Source organism: Periophthalmus magnuspinnatus, chromosome 8, assembly GCF_009829125.3.
Source record: "Periophthalmus magnuspinnatus isolate fPerMag1 chromosome 8, fPerMag1.2.pri, whole genome shotgun sequence".
Lineage (NCBI taxonomy): Eukaryota > Metazoa > Chordata > Actinopteri > Gobiiformes > Gobiidae > Periophthalmus > Periophthalmus magnuspinnatus.
Genome location: NC_047133.1, coordinates 27,442,265 through 27,462,416, shown reverse-complemented (window position 1 = coordinate 27,462,416; position 20,152 = coordinate 27,442,265). Strand labels below are relative to the sequence as shown.

The following is a 20,152-nucleotide window of genomic DNA, read 5'->3' as shown; positions in this document are numbered from 1 at the left end:
CAAATTTAAAAGTTTAAAAAATAAAAGTTTAAAAATTTACTTCAAAAGTATTAAGTAAAAGTATTTCAGTATAATAAAAAAATACTTCAAAGTTCAAAAATGTAGTGGAGTAGAAAGTTCATATACTTGCTCTCAAATGTAGTGAAGTAAAAGTACAAAGTAACCACTGTAAAATTTACTTAAGTACAGATACCTAAAATGTGTACTTAAGTACAGTACTTTACTACTTGTACTTTCTTACATACAAGTAGTACTAATATAAATACACAGGTATACTACATATTTGCACCTTCACTGAGATGGAAGTTAATGTTCATGTTTATGATCAAACACCACCACCATTAAGTGCAGCAAACTCAGGAGATCACAATACTAGAAACTTGCTTTCCAAACAAAGTGTAGGAAACTCATTTGACCTTTTGCCATGTCATTTGCAATGTGTGGTGGGCCAAAGGTCAAAGGGCAAGTGTCTGAGCCCTCAACAGAGACATCAGACGTGCTTGAACTCGGTCGGCCTCTTGTGCAACACTTGTGGTCTCATTGAATATAGTGAAGTGTGTTGAGTCTATGTGTGTCAGTCGTGCCATTATACATCAGTGCAGTCAGGCAAACAGACACACTTGGCATGTCTGCAGCAAAGGTTAATAGTTTTGATGGTTAGCTAGTGAGCTATTTAGCCTTGTTCTTTGAAGTGCACTAGGATTTGAGACAAAAACATAAATTATAGAGTCATTACACAGCCAACGGTAAAATAATGATTGATGATGAGTCAACAACAATAACTTTGCCACAAACAAGTCATTACTGTTTGAAACCTTTAAAATGGTGCAAACACTGTTCTACCTAAAACAGATCACTATTTTGTTAATTTCCCTGTTTCATCATATTTCACCTACAACAACAGCCAACAAACCTAACCTTCCATGAAGCATTGGTTTGCATATACTCTATATGGCTTGATTATACTCATCCTTAAACATGTTTTTTGAATTTGATTTTTTAAATTTTGTTTTACATAGAGATGTTGTTCATCCAATCTAGCCGGATCTGCTGACTGCCGGAGGGAAATTATAGCAGCAGCGCAACACTGAGTAACAATGAGAACAGTGTTGGACAAACCTGGGCTTGTGCATGACTGAGTGCAGAGATGTTACGGTAACACGTCCTCCCTGACTGCACTGTTGGCTTATAAATGTGCTCCGTTTGCAGATGTTTTGGAAGAGAGCAACTTGTGCACCAATGCCCCATGGTTACTGCTGTGTCACTGTCATGGAGGTCTGCTGACAAGACCAGCCTCATTCTCTGCTCTGGGCACTTTCCCACACAATCAACATGTCCGCCTCTCTCCTTGCACTGTCACTATGCACTTGTACTTGCACTTTTAGAGGTGAGTACCTGTAGTCTCTGCATTCATAGAGCACATATGACATAACTGCATCCTATAGTCATCAGAGTGTTTTGTAAGCAAAGGAGCTGCAAAACAACACCTACTCAAGCTGCAAAACAACAGGTACTCTAGGAAAGTGGTTTATGGTACCCTGTTATGTGTCCTTATGGTAGGTACAATATCAGAAAGCTGAATAGAAACATTTGAAGAACATTTTTAAAATATAAACTTTTCTTCTGTCTTTTACCTCAAAGTTTAGTTTATTGTAAACCAACTTACTTATATTTTCTTCTGCACCTGTTAAGGCCACCATGCATCTAAATTCATTCAAATAAATGAATAATAAATGTTCTGGAATGTTTGACAATTTATCTTTGTATTAATACATACCAATATTGCCAGGTTCATGAGTGGAAGGTGCTTGATTATGGAAGAAAAAATGTATTAGTAGACATAGAGCAACGTTCCAACATGCAACTTTTTTCCATTAAGAGTGTAATAATTGTAATTCATCGCAAATTACAATTGATTGCACAGCTGTATGTGAACGTTGGACAAGAAAAATACACTAACTAGGAGGAGATGGCTGTGTACATTTTTAATTTGTGTATAATTTGTAGCAGAGATGTTACTTTTTAACCTAAATAAAAAGGCATACATGCAAAAAATTGTTGCTAGACTGTTTGCATTGTGTATTTTTAAATGATTAGTATTTACATACCTAAAATGTTATAGAAGGATTTGACTTTTACAGTGTGAATTATTACCAGTTGTTTGCAGTCCTATCCAAGCTACTATTGGTAAAATCTTGGGACAGTCACAAAAGCAAGACTAGACTCTGAAATATTGAGTGGTGTGTACATACTTGGACTTATGATGTTAGTCGTGTCCTTTTCGGTTCTTCTCACTCGAGCACTGGTGGACCGGACTGTAGAAACAAGAATCTCATGAGTAAAGTTGGCACATTACCATGGAAGACAGACAATGGAAGAATTGCTGAAATTATAAGATTTGCATTTCATCGTTTTTTCAGTGTTTCTGTGTTTAAACTATGTGGCATTACAATGCCACAACAAGACAGCGTGGTCTGATTCCTGTGTAGATTAGACACATGAAAATAAAAGAAATGATGAGGTGTTTGTTTTTGTAATAATAATGTGACAAAAACCACAAAAACCCTCACTTCCTTTTTGCTTTTCCTTTTTAGACTTGGGCCCATTTAGTTCTTAGAAACACTTCTTTTAAACATTCTAATCTGATTTGTTACAGTTAAAAATACATTTACTTTAGTTATTTCACTAGGAAATCATAGCTGGAGTTGTTGTAGTGATAATAATGTAATTCATTTAACAGGGAAGGTTGAAGGTGCACTATGTAACACCATGACACAAGTCTGCCATCTCCTTGTCTCCATAGAGATGTTATTGTTTGCCTGGATTAGTCCACAGTGTGGTCGACAGTATGATAGTGTTTGTATCTCCATGAGACAAGCAGACCAAGTTACAGGTCAGGTCTGTGGAGAGGTGCCCAGGGTAAGGATTCTTGTTTTTTTTTTAAGGTATTTTGGAGCAATAAAAACACATCTACCTGGACAAATGCAACATCAATATGTTTATAGACATATTGTGAAACAAAACAAAAACATCTCCACTTTTAAATAGTCTACAGGATAAAACAACTGCCTGTTATGCAATGCTACTTATTTCTATGAGTGATTCAGGTCTTCATGGAAAAGGCAAAGCAAACAGAAGCCAGTTGAGTCATCCAAGATTAGAAGCCAAAAAACATGTCTGTGCTTATTTAGTCACCTCACTGCAAGGACAACATGACACACTTTTACTGTATGTAGTCGCACACTGGAAGGACTGCCCTTCTCCAACTGAATGAAGTAGTAAGACATAGCAAGGAGACATTCAAGACAATTTAGTGGTAAGATATTTGATGTGGGTTAAAACAGGTGCTAAAGGTAAACTAGTACCTTGAAAAAAGAGTATTGAAAGAACAAAAAAAGATTGTAAAGTGTAAAGATTTTATTATTATTATTGTTATCATTGTAAAGTAAATTTATTACTTCATCTTTAAAAAGAAGTTTGTTGTTGCACAAGAGACGAATCAAAAGTAGCAGCAGTAATAGTGTTAGTTGAATAAGTACTCACATTAGAGGATTTCTGGTCTCATTCAATTGCAAATTGTTACTTCTACTTGAATAAAGATTTTCAATATTTGTTTTAAACCACAGTGACAGTAACTTGGAGTGACACTTACAAACCACACACTGTGTCAGAGGTTGCTTTCCTCACCTGCTCGGTCTTGTTTGGTCGAAAACACACCTATCACTGCTTCAACAGGTTTTGAAAGCCTTCTCCCAGCTCTGTGATCCCATTTCCCTCCAAGCACTTTTTGTAATCCTCAGGTCATATTTGCCTTATGACAGTCTTGTGTACCAGCCTAGGTCACAGCACCGTGATAGAAAAGAATGGACACAGTGTCTCTGCAACTGGAAAAACATGATGACCGGAGGAAATGCATGGTTGCCAGTGTATGAGCTATAGGCCTTGACTGATTGAACCCATTTGCAGCTTTCCTAGTTTTTGCTTTGTTTGTGTAGCTGTGTTTATTACGTGATGTGGAAGAATAAGTATCTGCAGACACTTTATAAGTGTCTTTGCAGATTTTAAGTGTGTGTGTGTGTGGGGGGGGGGGGGGGTGTAGGGGGATGTGTGTGTGTGTGTGTGTGTGTGTATATATGTATATATATATATATACATACACACACACACACACACACACACACATATACACATAATATATATATATAATATATGTGTGTGTATGTGTGTATATATATGCATACATACACACACACACACCCCCACACACACAACAAAAAGAAGTCCATTTAAATCATTAAAACAGGTGCAGGTGTGAGTATAAATGCTTTGTTTTCTGTTTTTGTTGTTTTGATATGCTCCCATATCAGTGGATAAGCAAATGGGATATTCCAGCAGTCTATGAAGTAGTCTCTTATAGAGTGGCTTGCAAAAGTATTCATCCCCCTGGAACTTTTTCAAACCATAAATTTAAATATGTTTTAATTTGCATTTTATGTGAATAAGTAACACAAAATTGTACATAAGTGTGAAGTAGAAAGAAAATTATACATCATTTCCAGATTAAGAAAAAACAAAAACTGCAAAGCGCAGTATGCAAAATATTCAGTGCAAATGTTTTGGGGTATGTCTCCACCAGCTTTACACATCTACAGACTGAAATTTTTGCCCATTCTTCCTGGCAGAACAGTTCAAGTTCATCTTCCCATCAAGTCTGACCAGCTTCCCTATTCCAGCTGAAGAAAAGCCCCCCCACAGCATGATGCTGCCACCACCGTGTTTGACTGTGGGGATGGTGTGTTCAGACTGATGTGCAGTGTTAATTTTCCACACGTAGCATTTTGCTTTTAGGCCAAAAAGTTTGATTTTGGTCTCATCAGAGCAGAGCACCTTCTGCCACATGTTTGCTGTGTCTTTCAAATGACTTCTAGTGAACTGTAAACGAGACTTCTTATGGATGGTTTTCAACAATGGCTTTCTTCTGGCCACTCTTCCATAAAGACCAGATTTGTGTAGTGCACGACTAATAGTTGTCCTGTGAACAGATTTCTCCACCTGAGCTTTGGATCTCTGCAGCTTTTCCAGAGTCACCATGGGCCTCCTGGCTGCATCTCTGATGAGTGCTCGTTCTGTAAGTTTTGGTGAACGGCCATGTCTGGGTAGGTTTGCAGTTGTGCCAAACTCTTTCCATTTCCAGATGATGGATTGAACAGTGCTGCTCGAGGTGATCAACACTTGGGAAATCTTTTTTAGATATTAACAACAACAACAACCTTTTCTCTGACCTGTTTGGTGTGCTCCTTTGACTTCATTTTGTGGTTTGCTCCCTAACACTCTCTCAACAAACTTCTGTGGCTTTCACAGCACAGCTGCATTTATACTGAGACAAGATTACACACAGGTCGACTCTTTTTAGTCATTAGTCATTAGTCATCTAAAAGCAATTGGTTGCATTCAAGAAAAAGGGGACTGAATACTTTTTCACGCTGCACTTTTAAGTTTTTTGTTGTTTTTTTTTTAAATATTTCCTTCCACTTCACACTTGTGTGCCATTTTGATTTGCTCATTCAACTAAAATGCTAAGAAAATGTATTTAAATTTGTGGTTATGTCGTGATATGTGAAAAAGTTCCAGAGGGATGAATACTTTTGCAAGCCACTGTAAATACATTTCATACAGTGCTGTGCTTTATTGATGGCCAACCTACTTTTCATAGAGTGAACAGTGATAGGTTTTAAATTCATCCCCTGTTAAAAAATGAAGGACTGAGTGAAAGAGTGTATCTAAATGTTTCAAAGTAGAGGCTGAAGTCTGCATGTATATTAAAACTCCATAATCTAGAAGAGAAAGAACGGTTGCTTGAACAATTACATTTTTTGCTATTGGGAGTTTTAGTAATGGCTTATTAAAACAATGCACATGTCAAATGACTTTCACACAAGAATGAGTAACTAGTTAATAATTTTGCTGTTATAGAAGATGTGCAATAGCTTATTTTTACCACTAGATGGAGATGGTTAGCCTCCTATACTTGCAACTATGGGCTTTAGGCAGAGAACACCCTGGACAGTGCACTTTGCTACATCAAGAACAGCACTGAGACCATATGATTTGATATTCATATTTATATTTATATTGTCGTCAATAATATGCTCACATTGAGTAATATATATTTTCAAAGCAGGCGCTATCACTGGTATGAATAGGGCCACAACATCCCACAAAGAAACCCTGAATGGTCTGTGTAGGTCAAGTGCAATGCTACGCCTGGACCAACATGTCAACTCATTAGTTATTGGTCTCAGATGAGTGGGAAGGGTAAACAAGGGGAGAGGGCTCGAGCACTTTAGCACACTTAACACAAGAGTGTGCACACAAGCGGTGATTTGGAAAGCATACGTGATGATGCATGCGCCCGTCGCCTGCTTCAAAACACTACTACCTGATGACCATGTTTGCAAAAGGAGGAGGAGGGCCAGGATGTTTGGTTTCCCTCTGTCTTTCCCTCATTTCCCCACACCCAGTTGTGGTTGTAATTTAAAGCAACACACTGAAATATTTTTGAACACTTTGAGTTGACCCAAAAATCAGTGTGCAGACTTGCAATGGAGGCGTCACTGACTTATGTGCACCTAATATGTCTTCTCATTGTATTTCAGCCATAATTTATGACGTCAGTCTATTTTATATTGTTAATATTACACAGCAATGTACAGTTTATCTTTGAGTATAATTATATTGCACTCACATTTAGACAAAATAATGCATCATTTTTACATTTTTCCTTCCTATTAGACACCACTAGTATTGTCACGATACTGAAATTTCAAACTCAATTTCAATACTAAGGAATTCACTCAATTCTTGATACTGATTATGATACACAAAGAAGGTAAAAATGTTCCTCTTTTAGTAATAGAACGTAATTTTCATATACAAAATAACAGTACTGTTTATTTTAGCATGAGATCTATTATTCATTCTGATAAAAGTCAAAATCATACTAACTGTTAAGTAAAGATCAAATTTTGTCCTGTTTATGTGATTTTTTTTTTTTTTTTGCTGTATCGATACTTGCTCAAATGAGTGCTTAGTTTCGATATTGGTTTTAGTATCAATAAGTATCTGAGTTTTGATACTTTTGACAACAGTAGAGGCCACATTTAAAAACACCAGTCACAGGAAGATAGCAAAGGGTGGAATTATTTATTTTGGTGCCGATCCAGTTGATTTTTCCTTATTGCACTTTGACCTCCATAGTCCCAGGCTGTCCACTATCCCCAATACAAAACAGTCACCTGGAAATCATCAAACCACTTCTACTAAGTAGATAAGTAGTATTTCGAGTACTTAGAAGTACTAGTAGAAGTACTTAGTACTTCCACTAAGTAGTAGGTACTTACATTTATATAATCTTTATCCACCTTGGAATATAGAATGTTGGATGGGATTAATGTGTAAACATCCCCTTGATTCTCTTCCTGGAGTCCCCCATCTGTTCCTGTGTATGTTTATGGCCCTCATTACACATGTTAAGGCTATCCTGCATTTCACAACTCTGCCCATGAAAGAGCTGTGGATGGATGGATGGGCGGAGAGAAAGAGGATGAGTGAGAGAAAAAAACTTGAGTCATTTTTCAAGCTTGTTTTTACAACCTAGATAAGGCTTTTGACTTGCATGCACTTTTAATGGACACAAACTAAGTCGTGCATAGACCGGTAGGAGAGTGTAGACTGTGACCCTGAATTTCACTCCTTCAGAAATAACACTGCCGGAGCCAAAGGAACCAGAAGGTGACTGTGTTTTCTAACTTTTCCTACCACAAATCACTGATAATGTACTTAACCAAACACTGGGACTACTCTACACACCCTCACAAAGGCAAACTGGCAGCCAAATAATACAATCTAACAGTACTGGTGTAGTACAATATAAAAGTGGGTTAGTATAAAAGACAAAAGATGTGGGCATATTATCAAAAAGTAAATAATATTGTGAGTGTTAGATTTGCAAAATATGAAACATAAAATACCAAAAGGAAATGGAAACAAAACAAAACTTCCAAATATGGGCATGAAGTGATATTTCTGCAGTTTTGTTGGTAATTCTGCAATCATTTCACATTCATCTGACTTTAACCTCAACTTATTTTAAAGACATGTTTTAACATTTGATAATATCAATCTCCCAAAAATGTGTATTCAAATGATAAATTGATATTGTCTGAATATCGTTTTTGCTTTACTCCCAAAAATATTGAGCTTTTTGTTAATATCACTTTATGTGCTACATTATTGTAACTTTTCATTACCACCACTATTACTACTACTACTACTACTACTGTGACTACTACAGTAACTATTACAGTAACTATTACGGATACTAGTACTACTATGATGTTCTTCCTGAAGACAGGCTTGAGACAGGCCTCTGCTTTGACAATGTTTAAATCCAGGCTCAAACTGTGAATATGAAAGGGTTTTATTCTGCACTCTTTTAATGTAATGTGTATTGTGATTTCAATGTCTTTCTTATTCTGTAAAGCGGTTTGAATCACCTTATGCATGAATTGTGCTATACAAATAAACTTGCCTTGTCTTACCTACTGTTATAAGTACAAGTTCTGTGACAGACAATGGATAAACTTGTAGTAGCTCAGAATATAACATGTGAAGGTACTCTCCCACTGCTGTTGCATCTTAGTTTATAAGCTTGAATTGAAATCATCTAGCATGACAGGACTTGATTCTACTGAGCAAATAAAGATTATAAGGTTACTCCAAAGTACATTATTATTGTTGGGATGAAGTCATTTTTCAAGGCTATCAACTGTCACTTATAAAAACAAAAATGAAACTAAATAGATTGGTCCCATATTTATGACTCAGATAATGAACATTTATGATAAGATTTTATAGATCCATTATGTCCCCATAATAAATAATTTGGAGGTGTTTCCCAGAATACACCTGACATTACATCAGCAATTTGGAGTGTGTTATCTCCTCTCCAATAGGATTTCTGAATACATGACTAGCTAACACTTGAAATAATTACTACTTGCAGCAGAAGACTCCTCTCGTGTCAGGACAAAGACACAAATGCTGCAGACAGAGAAGTTAGTAAAAACTCGTAAAGTGACAAAGATTAAAAAAAATAAATTAATTAATAAAAAAAAAAAAACTTTAAGCATTTATCATTTTGTCCATTATATGTATGATTCAAAAGTGAAAGTGATGTTTCTAGCCCTTATTTCACTTTGACGAACTGACTCACAATCATCATATAAGTTATTTACAGCCACTTAAAATTTGTAACTGATTGATTTTTCAAGCTGGGAGCCCTGTCATTAGTTTTACAGAAGTTTATGAGTGCAATGCTTTTAAGGAGATATTTTGAAGCTGACAGACAGTGATTGGACATTTGATAAATTGTATACTGAGTAGAAGTATAGTGGTTCTTCTTCAACTAAAGGTCATCTATAAATGTCTCTAAACTCAAAACTCATCTGTTTAGAAAGGCCTTCTCACCCTGACCACTCTGACCATAACTGCACTGTCTTTTAATCTATATTTGTTTTTAAATGTATTTTTAATCATTTTACATTGTTCTATTTGTATTGTGTATGTATGTATGTATGTACGGCGACCTTGAGAGCCTTGAAAGGCGCCTAACAAATAAAATGTATTATTATTATTATTATAAAATGAGACCTGTCAGAGACAGTCAATGTTATCCATTCACAGGATGCTATGCTGTTTACACTAGTAACAAATGAATTCCTGCCTTAGCCATGTCCTTAACACTCAGAGCTGTCATTTTACTGTGAAAAGTGTTTTTAACAGGCCTTGGTCCAGCAAGGGGCTAAGGATGGAAATTAGCTTTAGCTACAAGCCTGCATATGTACAGCTACATGTTTAGTTTTTAGGTTTTTTTTAGTTTTTGTTTTTTGCATTATCATTTTTAATATGCATTGCCCCTTTAATAAATAAATAAATAAATATAAATACAAATATTTCTCTGAACAGGATATGGGTGAATTTCCAGCCACTGTGTAAAAATGATTTATTTATTTATTTTTATTGATTGTCAAATATAGTTATATTTATATGTATAAATAATATTTCTGAATTGTTTACCACTGAAATTGTCCTAAGCCAGGGTTCATTCCAGCAACAAACAGAACAGGAATTACTTGAGGATGTTTTTGTCCTGGAGCAGTATCTTCTATTTAACGTCATTTTTATCCCATGTTTATCCCTCTACTTGCTAGATAATTGAGATGACTGACCAGGGATACCACAAAATCATCTTTTTGAAGTTCTTTTTTTTAGTTTTTTTTGTTTGCATTAGTGTGTGCCCGTGCATGTTCACCCTCTCATTAATATCTGTGTTTCACATCAGAACCTCTCACAGCCTGACATTATCTTTTTACAGGCTCTCCTTTGGCCTGGGGCTTATGTTGGACTTGTGCCGTTTGACAACCCCAATAGTAGCACCAGACAGTGCACTCAGCTAGCATCCCGGCGCTGCATACTTGGCTGCAGCTAAACACATGGAGTGGAGTAGACACTTCAGAGCAGGCTCCACACTGCAGGTCTTGTGCACTTAGGGGATTTCCAGAGACAGGACAGCAAGTGAGTGATGCCGTGTCAACAGAAAAGTCTATTGTTCTTTATGCTGTGACCATGTTACAGGGAGATAAGTGGGTAGAAGTATCACAGACAACCACAGCTTTAGGATTTATAACCTGTCAGTAGAAATAAGCATCTCGAGTTACACAGTTACTCTATTTGTTTTAGTGGCTTGTCCCGGAGTTTTGAGTAATAGTTGAAAAATGACCCCATGAAGTAACTTTAACTGTCAGAGAGGAAGCACAGTCACAATCCTAAACAAATAAGTAATTGTACTGTTAAGGCCTTATTAATCAGAATGATATGCAAGAAGCCTACAATTTAGATGCCATATTAAAAAAGGCTTTAGGCTGGTGCATACCAAATATTATTGTGGTGCAAGCTAGTAAGCGAATACACGAAAATGAATCCATTTACACAAGTCTGCCAAAAGGTCTAAGTATTTGTAATAGGCAGCAGGGTACTCCTTGTGTCAGCTCCAAATACAAAAGAGTGGAGGTAAATATAATGCCAAATACCCAAGCAAATAACTAAGGTAGATGCTTTGCAATGAGGAAAAGCAAAATAATGTTTTGTACACATTAGTGAAGGGATGGACTTGCAATAGTAGAAATTAAGTGCCCTTTCTCTGCACAGCCAAACCAAACACCAGTCAATACTGATGAAGCCTTCTGTTATGGAGGTAAATAATGGATACAGCTTCTGCTTTCCTATACTGAAAGTACTTTAAGATCATACACTGCTCATGTACAGCACATGTGTGTCCATGTGTTCTAATAGCTTATTAGTCTATTATTCACAGACTCCCTAAAAGGCCAAATTACTGGTTAGACCATCCATGGTATGCTTTTCTGAGATGACAGGGCAAATATGTCTCAACGCAGTTTACGGCTTGACTTTTAAGTTACCATATAACAATAGCTTTAGGCACTGAATCAAAGCCTCACTGACTCTCCCGTATAAACAGGCTAAAAGCTGTAAGTGCAAGGCATTTGTCATCCAGGTCCACGTCTTGGGAATAGGTGTGTTTTGAAATAAAGGTGCATACCAGGAGTGGAAAATAATGTTTCTATTGACTTTGAGTGTATTTGTGTGTGTGTGTGTGTGTGTGTGGGGGGGGGGGTGTGTGGGGGTGTGTGTGTGTGTGTATCTCACACAGAGCAGGCTGTTACTCATACAGGTTATTCATTGATCCGGGTGACTTAGAGGGAGTGGTGAGCAAGGCTGGGATGGGCTCAGGTTCAGGACGGAGTGAGTGAATGCAGACACTTACAGACCACCAGCAGCACAGAGCAGTACACTAAACTCAAGTGTTTGTGGACAAAACACACACATATGCTGACCTGCTATTCCCAAAGTCACCCCTCCAAATCTCTTCCTGTTCCATGAATATTTGCAACACATAATTTTGAAGTGAATTGAATCAAAGCAAGCGAAAATGTAAAGTGAAAGTGTCTTCTGACAATGAAAGAGATTATATCATACTTTCAGAATGTATGCCTGTCAAACTAGTAGTTACTATTTGTAAAGTTATAAGATGTTTTTTAAGTCTAACTCAATGGTTACAAAAAGCAAAGTGGCTAGTAATAGTAGCATTTGTAGTAGACTAGTGAATGTAGTGATAAAAACGATTGTCGTTTCTTTGGCTCTATTTTTTTTATGACACAAAGAATGCATCAAACTGTAATTCTTACATTTTCTTTTCTGACTTCTGGATTTTTTGCTCCAAAATTTCTGAAGTGCATGCACTATTGGGACTATTTTTCCACTCCTTGTTAACAGATGCTGAAGGGTCTTATGTGAAGAAATGTCAATGAGTAGGCAAGGCAAGTTTATTTGTATAGCACAATTTGTACGCAAAGTAATTCAAAAAGTAAAGCAAAAAGAGTAAAGCAAAAAGACAAAATCTCCAAACTTGGCATATTAGAGCATGATAAAGAATGTGACAGCTCGGCACATGTCGCACAGTGCAGAGACACACACACCTTCACACAACCACACACACATACACAGAGGGAGTTTGAGGAGGCGAGGCTGCATGACCCAACATGCACCTGGCTCCGATGGAAAGACGTCGGACGCTTCAGCGCACAAATCCTCTGGAAAGACAAACCAAAGAAAGAAGAGGCATTCCACAGGACAGGCCTGCAGTGCTTTCTGGGCTAAGGCAAAGAGACTGAGGAGCACCAGGGAGAGGGGAGAGAGACAGGGATGATGCATGAGTAATGATCCCTCATAATGGACTGCCAGTTAAGCAGCGATGAAACACAGACATGGCAATAAAATGCAATGTACACCAGTGCCATGTGTACTCTCCGGGAACGACTTAGCCTGGGTTTGTATTCATGTTTTTAGTTATGCTAAACCTCTATTAAATATACACTATGTTACTTTTCTGGAGGGTACAGTACCTCCTTGTCTCCATGGAGATGTTATTGCTTTGTCTGGAATGTTTCACAGTATGGCATTAACCTTATCAATTCATACTGTAAGTGGGTCTTCTCTCCACAGATATGACATGTAATTTTGGCCATGTGATCTCACCTACCTGTCTTCATGGAAATATAGGAGCTTAATGTCATACTGTGAAACATTCTAAGCAAAGAAATATAATCTCCATGAAGATAAGCAGATGGTGTACCCTTTAACTGAAAAGTTACATAGTGTACCTTTAAAATGCATTTGCATTATACTGATGCTCAGTTCCAAAGTCATCGTAGTGGCTGCCTGATTGAGTAATTTTCATCTATTTGTGATCACTCAACTTGTGCTTAAGGGACTTGATGTCTGCTTTGTCATTGTTATTTCGCACTGCTAGTGAACTTGATAGATTCACTCAAATGAACCAATCAGCTTTCAGGAGTGACCGAGATGCGTAAATCAAGTAATGCTCCCCGGTCTCAGAGGGAGTGACCGACTGTCAACAGAGGGATTTACGCGCTCTGATTGGTGAATCATTCATCGTTATCATGGATCGTCAATATTCTCATTGCATAACAGAATAATCAGTTCTATTTTGACACGATCCGTTTACGCACAAACAAACAAACAACTCATAACCACATCATTTGGGGTTGGTCAAAAAACAAAAATGTATATACCCAAATACATATGTATATATGTATTTGAGCTACATAAAACAAAGTTACTCACACATTGGCACGGATAAGCACTCACCTGCATACGACTTCTTCATGATTACTGATGTTGCTTATGCCTTGTTGATAGCTTAAATATTTCCTTCTCTCAAGTTTTCATCCCCAAATAGCCGGCTCCTTTAGATGTTTTTTCTCTCCTATGATTAACTTAATCAAGTAATCTAGAGTGCTCCCGCTGTGAGCAACTTTTTGAAAGAGCGTCTCCTGACAATGGATAAAATCACACCTGCCTCCTGACGCACGCCCAGCCCAGCAGCGGGAGTGGTTTACTGTAGCTTTCCACATGTGTACTTCAGCGCCATAAAGACAATGGGGCTTACCTTCAGGAGATGTTGGCTGCTGGTCCGAGGTCTTGAGTTCATTTTAGAGCTAAAATGAACCAGAACATTTCCGCAGCACTTAAAACACGTAAAACACGTTCAAAACACCATGACACAATTTGCATGTATAACAACCAATGTTTACTTAAGCTTCCATCACAAGAGGCATACTCCTATTTTCTCCTAGGCCTGTAATTTTAAATATTTGGTAAAGCAGTCAATTAAAATCAAGGCCAATTTTATTTACTCAGGCTGGTGCACACAAATACAAACAACCTACTAATTTTCATTACTATTCATTCTTATACACCTATTGTATTCTTGCCTAAAAAACATAAACCTCTGAATTGCCATTAATCTGAATGTTTTCTCCTCCAAAATGTGAAAGTTGCTTATTTGCTGTCTCTGAAAATGGTTAACATAGCTGGCTTTAATAGTGTACTTGTGTGTTACATAAACTGGCTGCTCTGGGCTGAGATGGTTAAGATGTTGTGGGTCCAAATCACACAGTGTGCCCATAACCTTTGACCCTTTAAATTCCTCCCGTCAGAATGTGGTGACCTGCTTCTTGTTCACAGAGATTAAACCATCTGAGTCAAATTGAAAGTTTGCACTCTGAGCAACAGAGACCTCCTGTGGATGTATAGCGTTTTGTTTTTTGCCAACCAGGAAAGTTTGTATAATGTAATGTATAATATTGACATTACCACGCAAAACATGTAATTATATTTGTGCAGGAAAAGGAGGATGGATAATAATGTTGATGGATTATTAGGGCAATAACCATGTGAGTCAGCTCCAATATTCCTGGATCTGAAAATCTAAATTGTATTTGTATTTGTATTTATTCATACATACAAATGATACTATTACTAGTCAAAAACACCTTTAGCCATATCTCTAAGAACTAATCATGGCAAACATGATATCATCAAACTATAATGAAAAGTGCATAAACTGCTTTTTAATAGACAGATGTGACACAGATAAACAGGAAGTTGAGTCACATCATGAAGTGTGTATAGATGAGCCTTTGATAGGCCACTGTACTTCAAGCTGGAAGTGAAGTCATATCAGAGTTTGAGGAAGATTATTTAAATGAGAAAGACATGTCAGTAAAGGCCTGTCTATATCTTGTACTGAAATTTGGTGAACTGTACCAATGCCTGGAAAGCTTACATATTAATTACATAAGGCATTTGTGTACACACTTACCATTCATGATGTATGCTGGGAGCTTTTAAATTATAAATAACATTTTGTTACAATATCAGAGTATCTAGGAGGTAACACAGAATAGACATAAAACCATCTTTGTTGAGGTTAAAATATTTTAGGGCTGGGCAATTTGTCCTTGTATTGGGCAATCATGCTTTTTCATTATATTTTATTTTGTCTCATTTAAAATAGGCAAAATCATTTTCAGATTTCCTTAGAATGAACAAACTTTTTATAATTCACAAAATATAGTCCTCTTAACCACATGCCACAGAATGGCTGTTAAAATATAATTAACCATACAGCCCTACTTTAAATTAGCTTTTACATTTTTATATAACTAAGTATTTGTTTTAATCCACTCACCTTTACATGTATTTTTTCTATTACAGTACTTTGCAGAGAATAATTTTATTTACATAAATGTACATTTGAGTACTTTTTCACCCTCTGTAAGTTATACACAGTCTGCAGTACATGAGTTTAACTACTGTGTTCTTTCTTTGCAGCTGAATGAATATGCAGCTTGTAGTCCCCTTGTATCTGAATTGCGTATAGACCACAGTGCACAACAGGCTCATTACTACACATCACCCCTTCATGCTCTGGGACGGATGAGAAAAAGCATCACATGGAAAATTCAAAAATCATCCCACTTTTTTCCCCACTACTGACGCATGCTGCTGCAGTTTACTTGTGTGGAGTATGTTACATGGTTTAAGCAGCACTAAAGGGAGATGCATGAGTCATACGCTCGTTTGCCTTTGATGGAACTTATCATTTACTGTTTCCTGTAACATGCTTGGACAAGTACAGTTTATACTATAGGTAGTGCATCTTGCTTCAACTCCAGTAACACTTCAAGATTAAGTAGTACGTGTTTAAGTAGGCTACAAAAAGAAGATTATTTAAAGGTGCACTATGTTACTTTTCTGGTGGAGGGTCTAGCATCTGTTTGTTTCAATGGACTTGTTGCAATTGCTTTTTAAGGCAATAGACTTATTAAATTACAGATGTTTTTGTTACTAAAAAAAATACTTCAGGAAAATAATTATTCTTTCTGTAAGGAGGGCACCTCTCCACAGATGTGACCTGTAACTTTCAAAGTGCTCCTTGAAATAAAAAAGTATTGATTATAAATAATTACTAATATTGTATTTGTTTGATTTCTTTTTCCTTCTTTTTTGTCCTAAAATATTTAGGCTAAATAGTTTCTGTCTGTACTTGTAGTACAGACAGAACTTGTACTGTGTACTTTTGTAAACAAGTAGCACAGTGTAGCAATTGCTTAATCCACCTTTGTGCAGATATAAAATCGGAAACACTGGGGTCTCATGTTGTTGTGTTTCTTGTAAGCAGGGTTTGTGTTTTTGTCTTCTTTCCATCTTTCTATTCTTCAGGCCTCATAGCACAGCTTTCAAACTTCCTCCTCTCAGACACTAAGCATAGGTCTTCAAACCACAGCGTCAGCAGTGGCAAGATAGCACATTGTGACCACAGACACCTCAGAAGTAAACATGATGCATGCAGCTACTCCTGGCATTTAAGAATCTGTTAAAACTACCTCTTCAGAAACAAGCTGCAACTCATATTGTTCATCTGTTCTATGTGAATATGTAGTGATTGCTTTATATGGAACAGACACCCATTAAGAGAGGGAAAGTTACTATATAGCGATATCCAGTGTCCACCACAATAGTTACTCAGAACTCTATTTAATAAGTCTAATTACTTACTTATTAAACTGTACTTGAGTGTTCAAATAGATGATTATGCTCATAGTATTGTACTGGTACTGGTATTAGTTTTAATAGTACTGCTAGATTTGACTGACAGTTAATTGTATTAAGGTAGAAGTGTTATGGTATCATGTTTTGGTATGTACTGACTAAATATTGTACAAATTAAAGGCTAGAGGCACAAAGACTTTGTGTAATGCATTTATGCACATAATATTACACGCACAAAATAGACACTTAAGCTACTTTTAACAAAATGCTTATTGAAAAATCTACAGAATAAAAAAAAAAACATTAAAAAAAAAATATTTACAATACAGCTACACAATATACACAAGGATACACAAACATATTATGTGCATATTTGTAAGGTGGCTCAAACAATACAGATTTTCACTGACAGCTTGAATGACAAGAAACCATCACAGAAACACATATTTTCTTCTTCTTCAGCGTCTTATGGTGCTTCGCATGTCTTCATACACATCATTACGAGGAACAGGCCTTGATTTATTTTCTCCACGGAAATACTTGATCTAGATAAAACAGATATTATATTTGTATTTTAATTCTACAAAAAAAAAAAAAACTCCTCATAATGGATGATACTGAGTTGACCACCCCCAGAAATTCTATTAATCTTTTAAACTGCAGACATTACCTTTCGGATTGCCAACAGAAGCAAAGCTACAAAGATAGCGAACAGCACTGTAGATGAGATGACCACAGATGTCAATATCAGGTTTTTGTCTGGCTCGGTTGGGTTGCAAGATTCAGTTGAATCTGTACGCTTGTCTCCTCCATGGATGGGATCTAAAAGAGAATACTTGCTATCAACACAAATCCTAACAGCAAAATCTTACAGCTTAGTCTTACCTCTTACAACCAACAGCAAGGATCCGTCACCATCAGCTTCTTTCATTATTTCATCTCTATACATACACCAGTACACCCCAGTGTCATTTATTGTCAGGTTCGTCAGCAGAATTTGAAAATTGGGGAACGTTCCATAAGTCTTTGTTCTATCAGAAAAAGCAAGGATGGTTTTCTTATCTCTCATTTTGTAGAAAAAGTTAATGTTTTTATTCAGGCCTTTCATCACTTTCATCACTGTTATTGAACTAGCATCTTTATTTTTAAATCCACATTTGATGGTGATGGATGCCCCTGCATTCTTCCATTCCACTATGAAATTAGATAAAATACAAAGAGATATTTTATTAACTGTAAAAAAAAATAATAATAATAATAAAAAGTAGAACTCTTGTTAACCTGTCTCACCTTGTGTGCATAAAGTTGTGGAGGCAGAGATGCAGAAGACAGCAAAGAAACCCCAGTAAACACGGCACAGTACAGACATGTTGCGTTCACTGTTACCTGGAAATATGAATTCTGAAAAAAGAAGTCTGTGTTTCAAAAACCTCCGCAAACTGAACACGTGACTCATATGAAAGTACTGGTGATGTAAGTGAAGGCGTTTTGAGAGTAGTGTTAAAATTTTGTGCATTTTAATCTACTAAAGTACTTACTTTAAAGGTGTATTCTATTTTGGTTGGGATTATGATTAAGATGCATGGATGAGATAAGTGTGCCAAAATTGAGTTTCACCAAGTCCTTAATACCAATATTTTATTTCATCTGCAACTAAATTTTATTCAATTTAATTATGCTCATCTAAAGATCACAAAAACTCAACTAAAAGCAATTTGGATTTGAAAATGGTATTTGTCAAATATGCATACAATATTTGTTGACTAATGAGAAGCTGCTAAACTGCTGACTGAAAAAAACACAAAAACAGTGGTTGGCTTCTTATTTAAAGAAAGTCATAAGATTTGTTTTTATTTAATTTTGCAAGCATTGGCATTGGCAAGCATTACGATTTGTTGAAGTGGTAAGAATTTGCCAATGCTTGCAAAATTAAATAATAAGCAGGATCCTACTGTCTACTGTCTCACTGTCTCACTGCACTTGTTGATCTGCAGAGTTGGCCCACATCAAAAGTAGGTCATAAGTTTATGTTGGACGAGGGCAAGTAGACTGTGCCCTCTGTTGGCATAAGAACGAACTACAACAGGAAATCAAGCTTTTCGAAGGGAGAAAAACAAAAACACATGCAAATTGGGCAAATTGGGCAGTAACAAACAAATGCAAGCACAAAGACAGATGCATCCATAAATCTATTCACTTGTCAATAACATTATTATTCTAGGATCAATAAAGGGAATCCTGATCTCTTTGTGGAAGAGCCTGGTCACATTCTTATTCTAATGTGCCCGTTTCTGTGGCCTAGAGAAACTATGTGGCCTATAGTTACTTTATATTTTACTTGCAATAGCCTGTTCTTACTTGCATTTTTAGTCCTGGGGTTGGTCCAGGGGTTATGGGCTAATCTGGACCAGGCCAGAATCAGTTGCCAAGGGAAACCTGACTACTTCCTGTTTGGGACTGTTGTTGGGTGGAAACTGATTCTGCTAAAACACATTCTGGTAACACAGAATTGTCACAGAATTTGATAATAGTTGGATAGATTGGAGGCCTAAAGATTGCATTTGCAGATTCAACGTGCTTAATGGTACAGAGGTTGTAGGTTGGTTGATGTTGTGTTGTTATATATAAAATAATAAAATAAAAAAAGTAATGATAATATTTGGGGATAGGTAGTTCATATTCAGATATAGAAGGACTTCATTTTGTGTCAGAACAAGGCAAAGTGGTTAAATAAAAAAACAAACAAAAAAACAACACATTTCTCATCAGTAGGTCTACCAAAGTTGTCATATCTAAAAGTGTGTGCTGAGTCTAAGAGTATGGGGGCATATTGATCAACGGTTTCTTTGCAATGACTCCACTCATTTCCTAATCCCTTTTCAGGCCCTCACATCCTGCCTCTCTTCACAGCTCCCCCGGGACACAGCCTCATCTGGACTGCACATGCTTTAATGATTGTGTCAATAGTCTATAGTTTCAAATGAGCAGTGTGGCCTTAGTCATTCATTACACAGCGGTTAAATACTTGGGCATATGGCTCTGGGGGAGGAAAATGGTAATCCAGTGTCTTTCTAGAAAAGATTAGGAGAATAAT

General features: G+C 36.7%; 2 protein-coding genes across 2 annotated transcripts in view; both read right to left on the bottom strand.

The window, feature by feature from the left end:
• LOC117374364 (septin-9-like) overlaps nt 1-14,036 on the bottom strand; it is a 46,725-nt gene extending 32,689 nt beyond the window's left edge. The window contains exons 1-2 of the mRNA XM_033970455.2: nt 13,810-14,036; nt 2,253-2,315 (exon numbers count right to left, since the gene is read on the bottom strand). Of these exons, the coding sequence (XP_033826346.1) occupies nt 2,253-2,315; nt 13,810-13,828 (82 nt within the window). The 5' untranslated portion in view covers nt 13,829-14,036. The remainder of the gene's footprint in view (nt 1-2,252; nt 2,316-13,809) is intronic.
• A 3,335-nt stretch (nt 14,037-17,371) lies between these two features.
• si:rp71-81e14.2 (uncharacterized protein LOC100002239 homolog) lies at nt 17,372-18,433 on the bottom strand. Its single transcript, XM_033971393.2, has 4 exons — nt 18,349-18,433; nt 17,944-18,252; nt 17,729-17,880; nt 17,372-17,603 (listed from the first exon to the last, which is right to left on the bottom strand). The coding sequence occupies exons 1-4, from the start codon at nt 18,425-18,427 to the stop codon at nt 17,517-17,519; spliced, it is 627 nt and encodes a 208-aa protein (XP_033827284.1). The 5' UTR covers nt 18,428-18,433; the 3' UTR covers nt 17,372-17,516.
• Nucleotides 18,434-20,152: the final 1,719 nt, after the last annotated feature.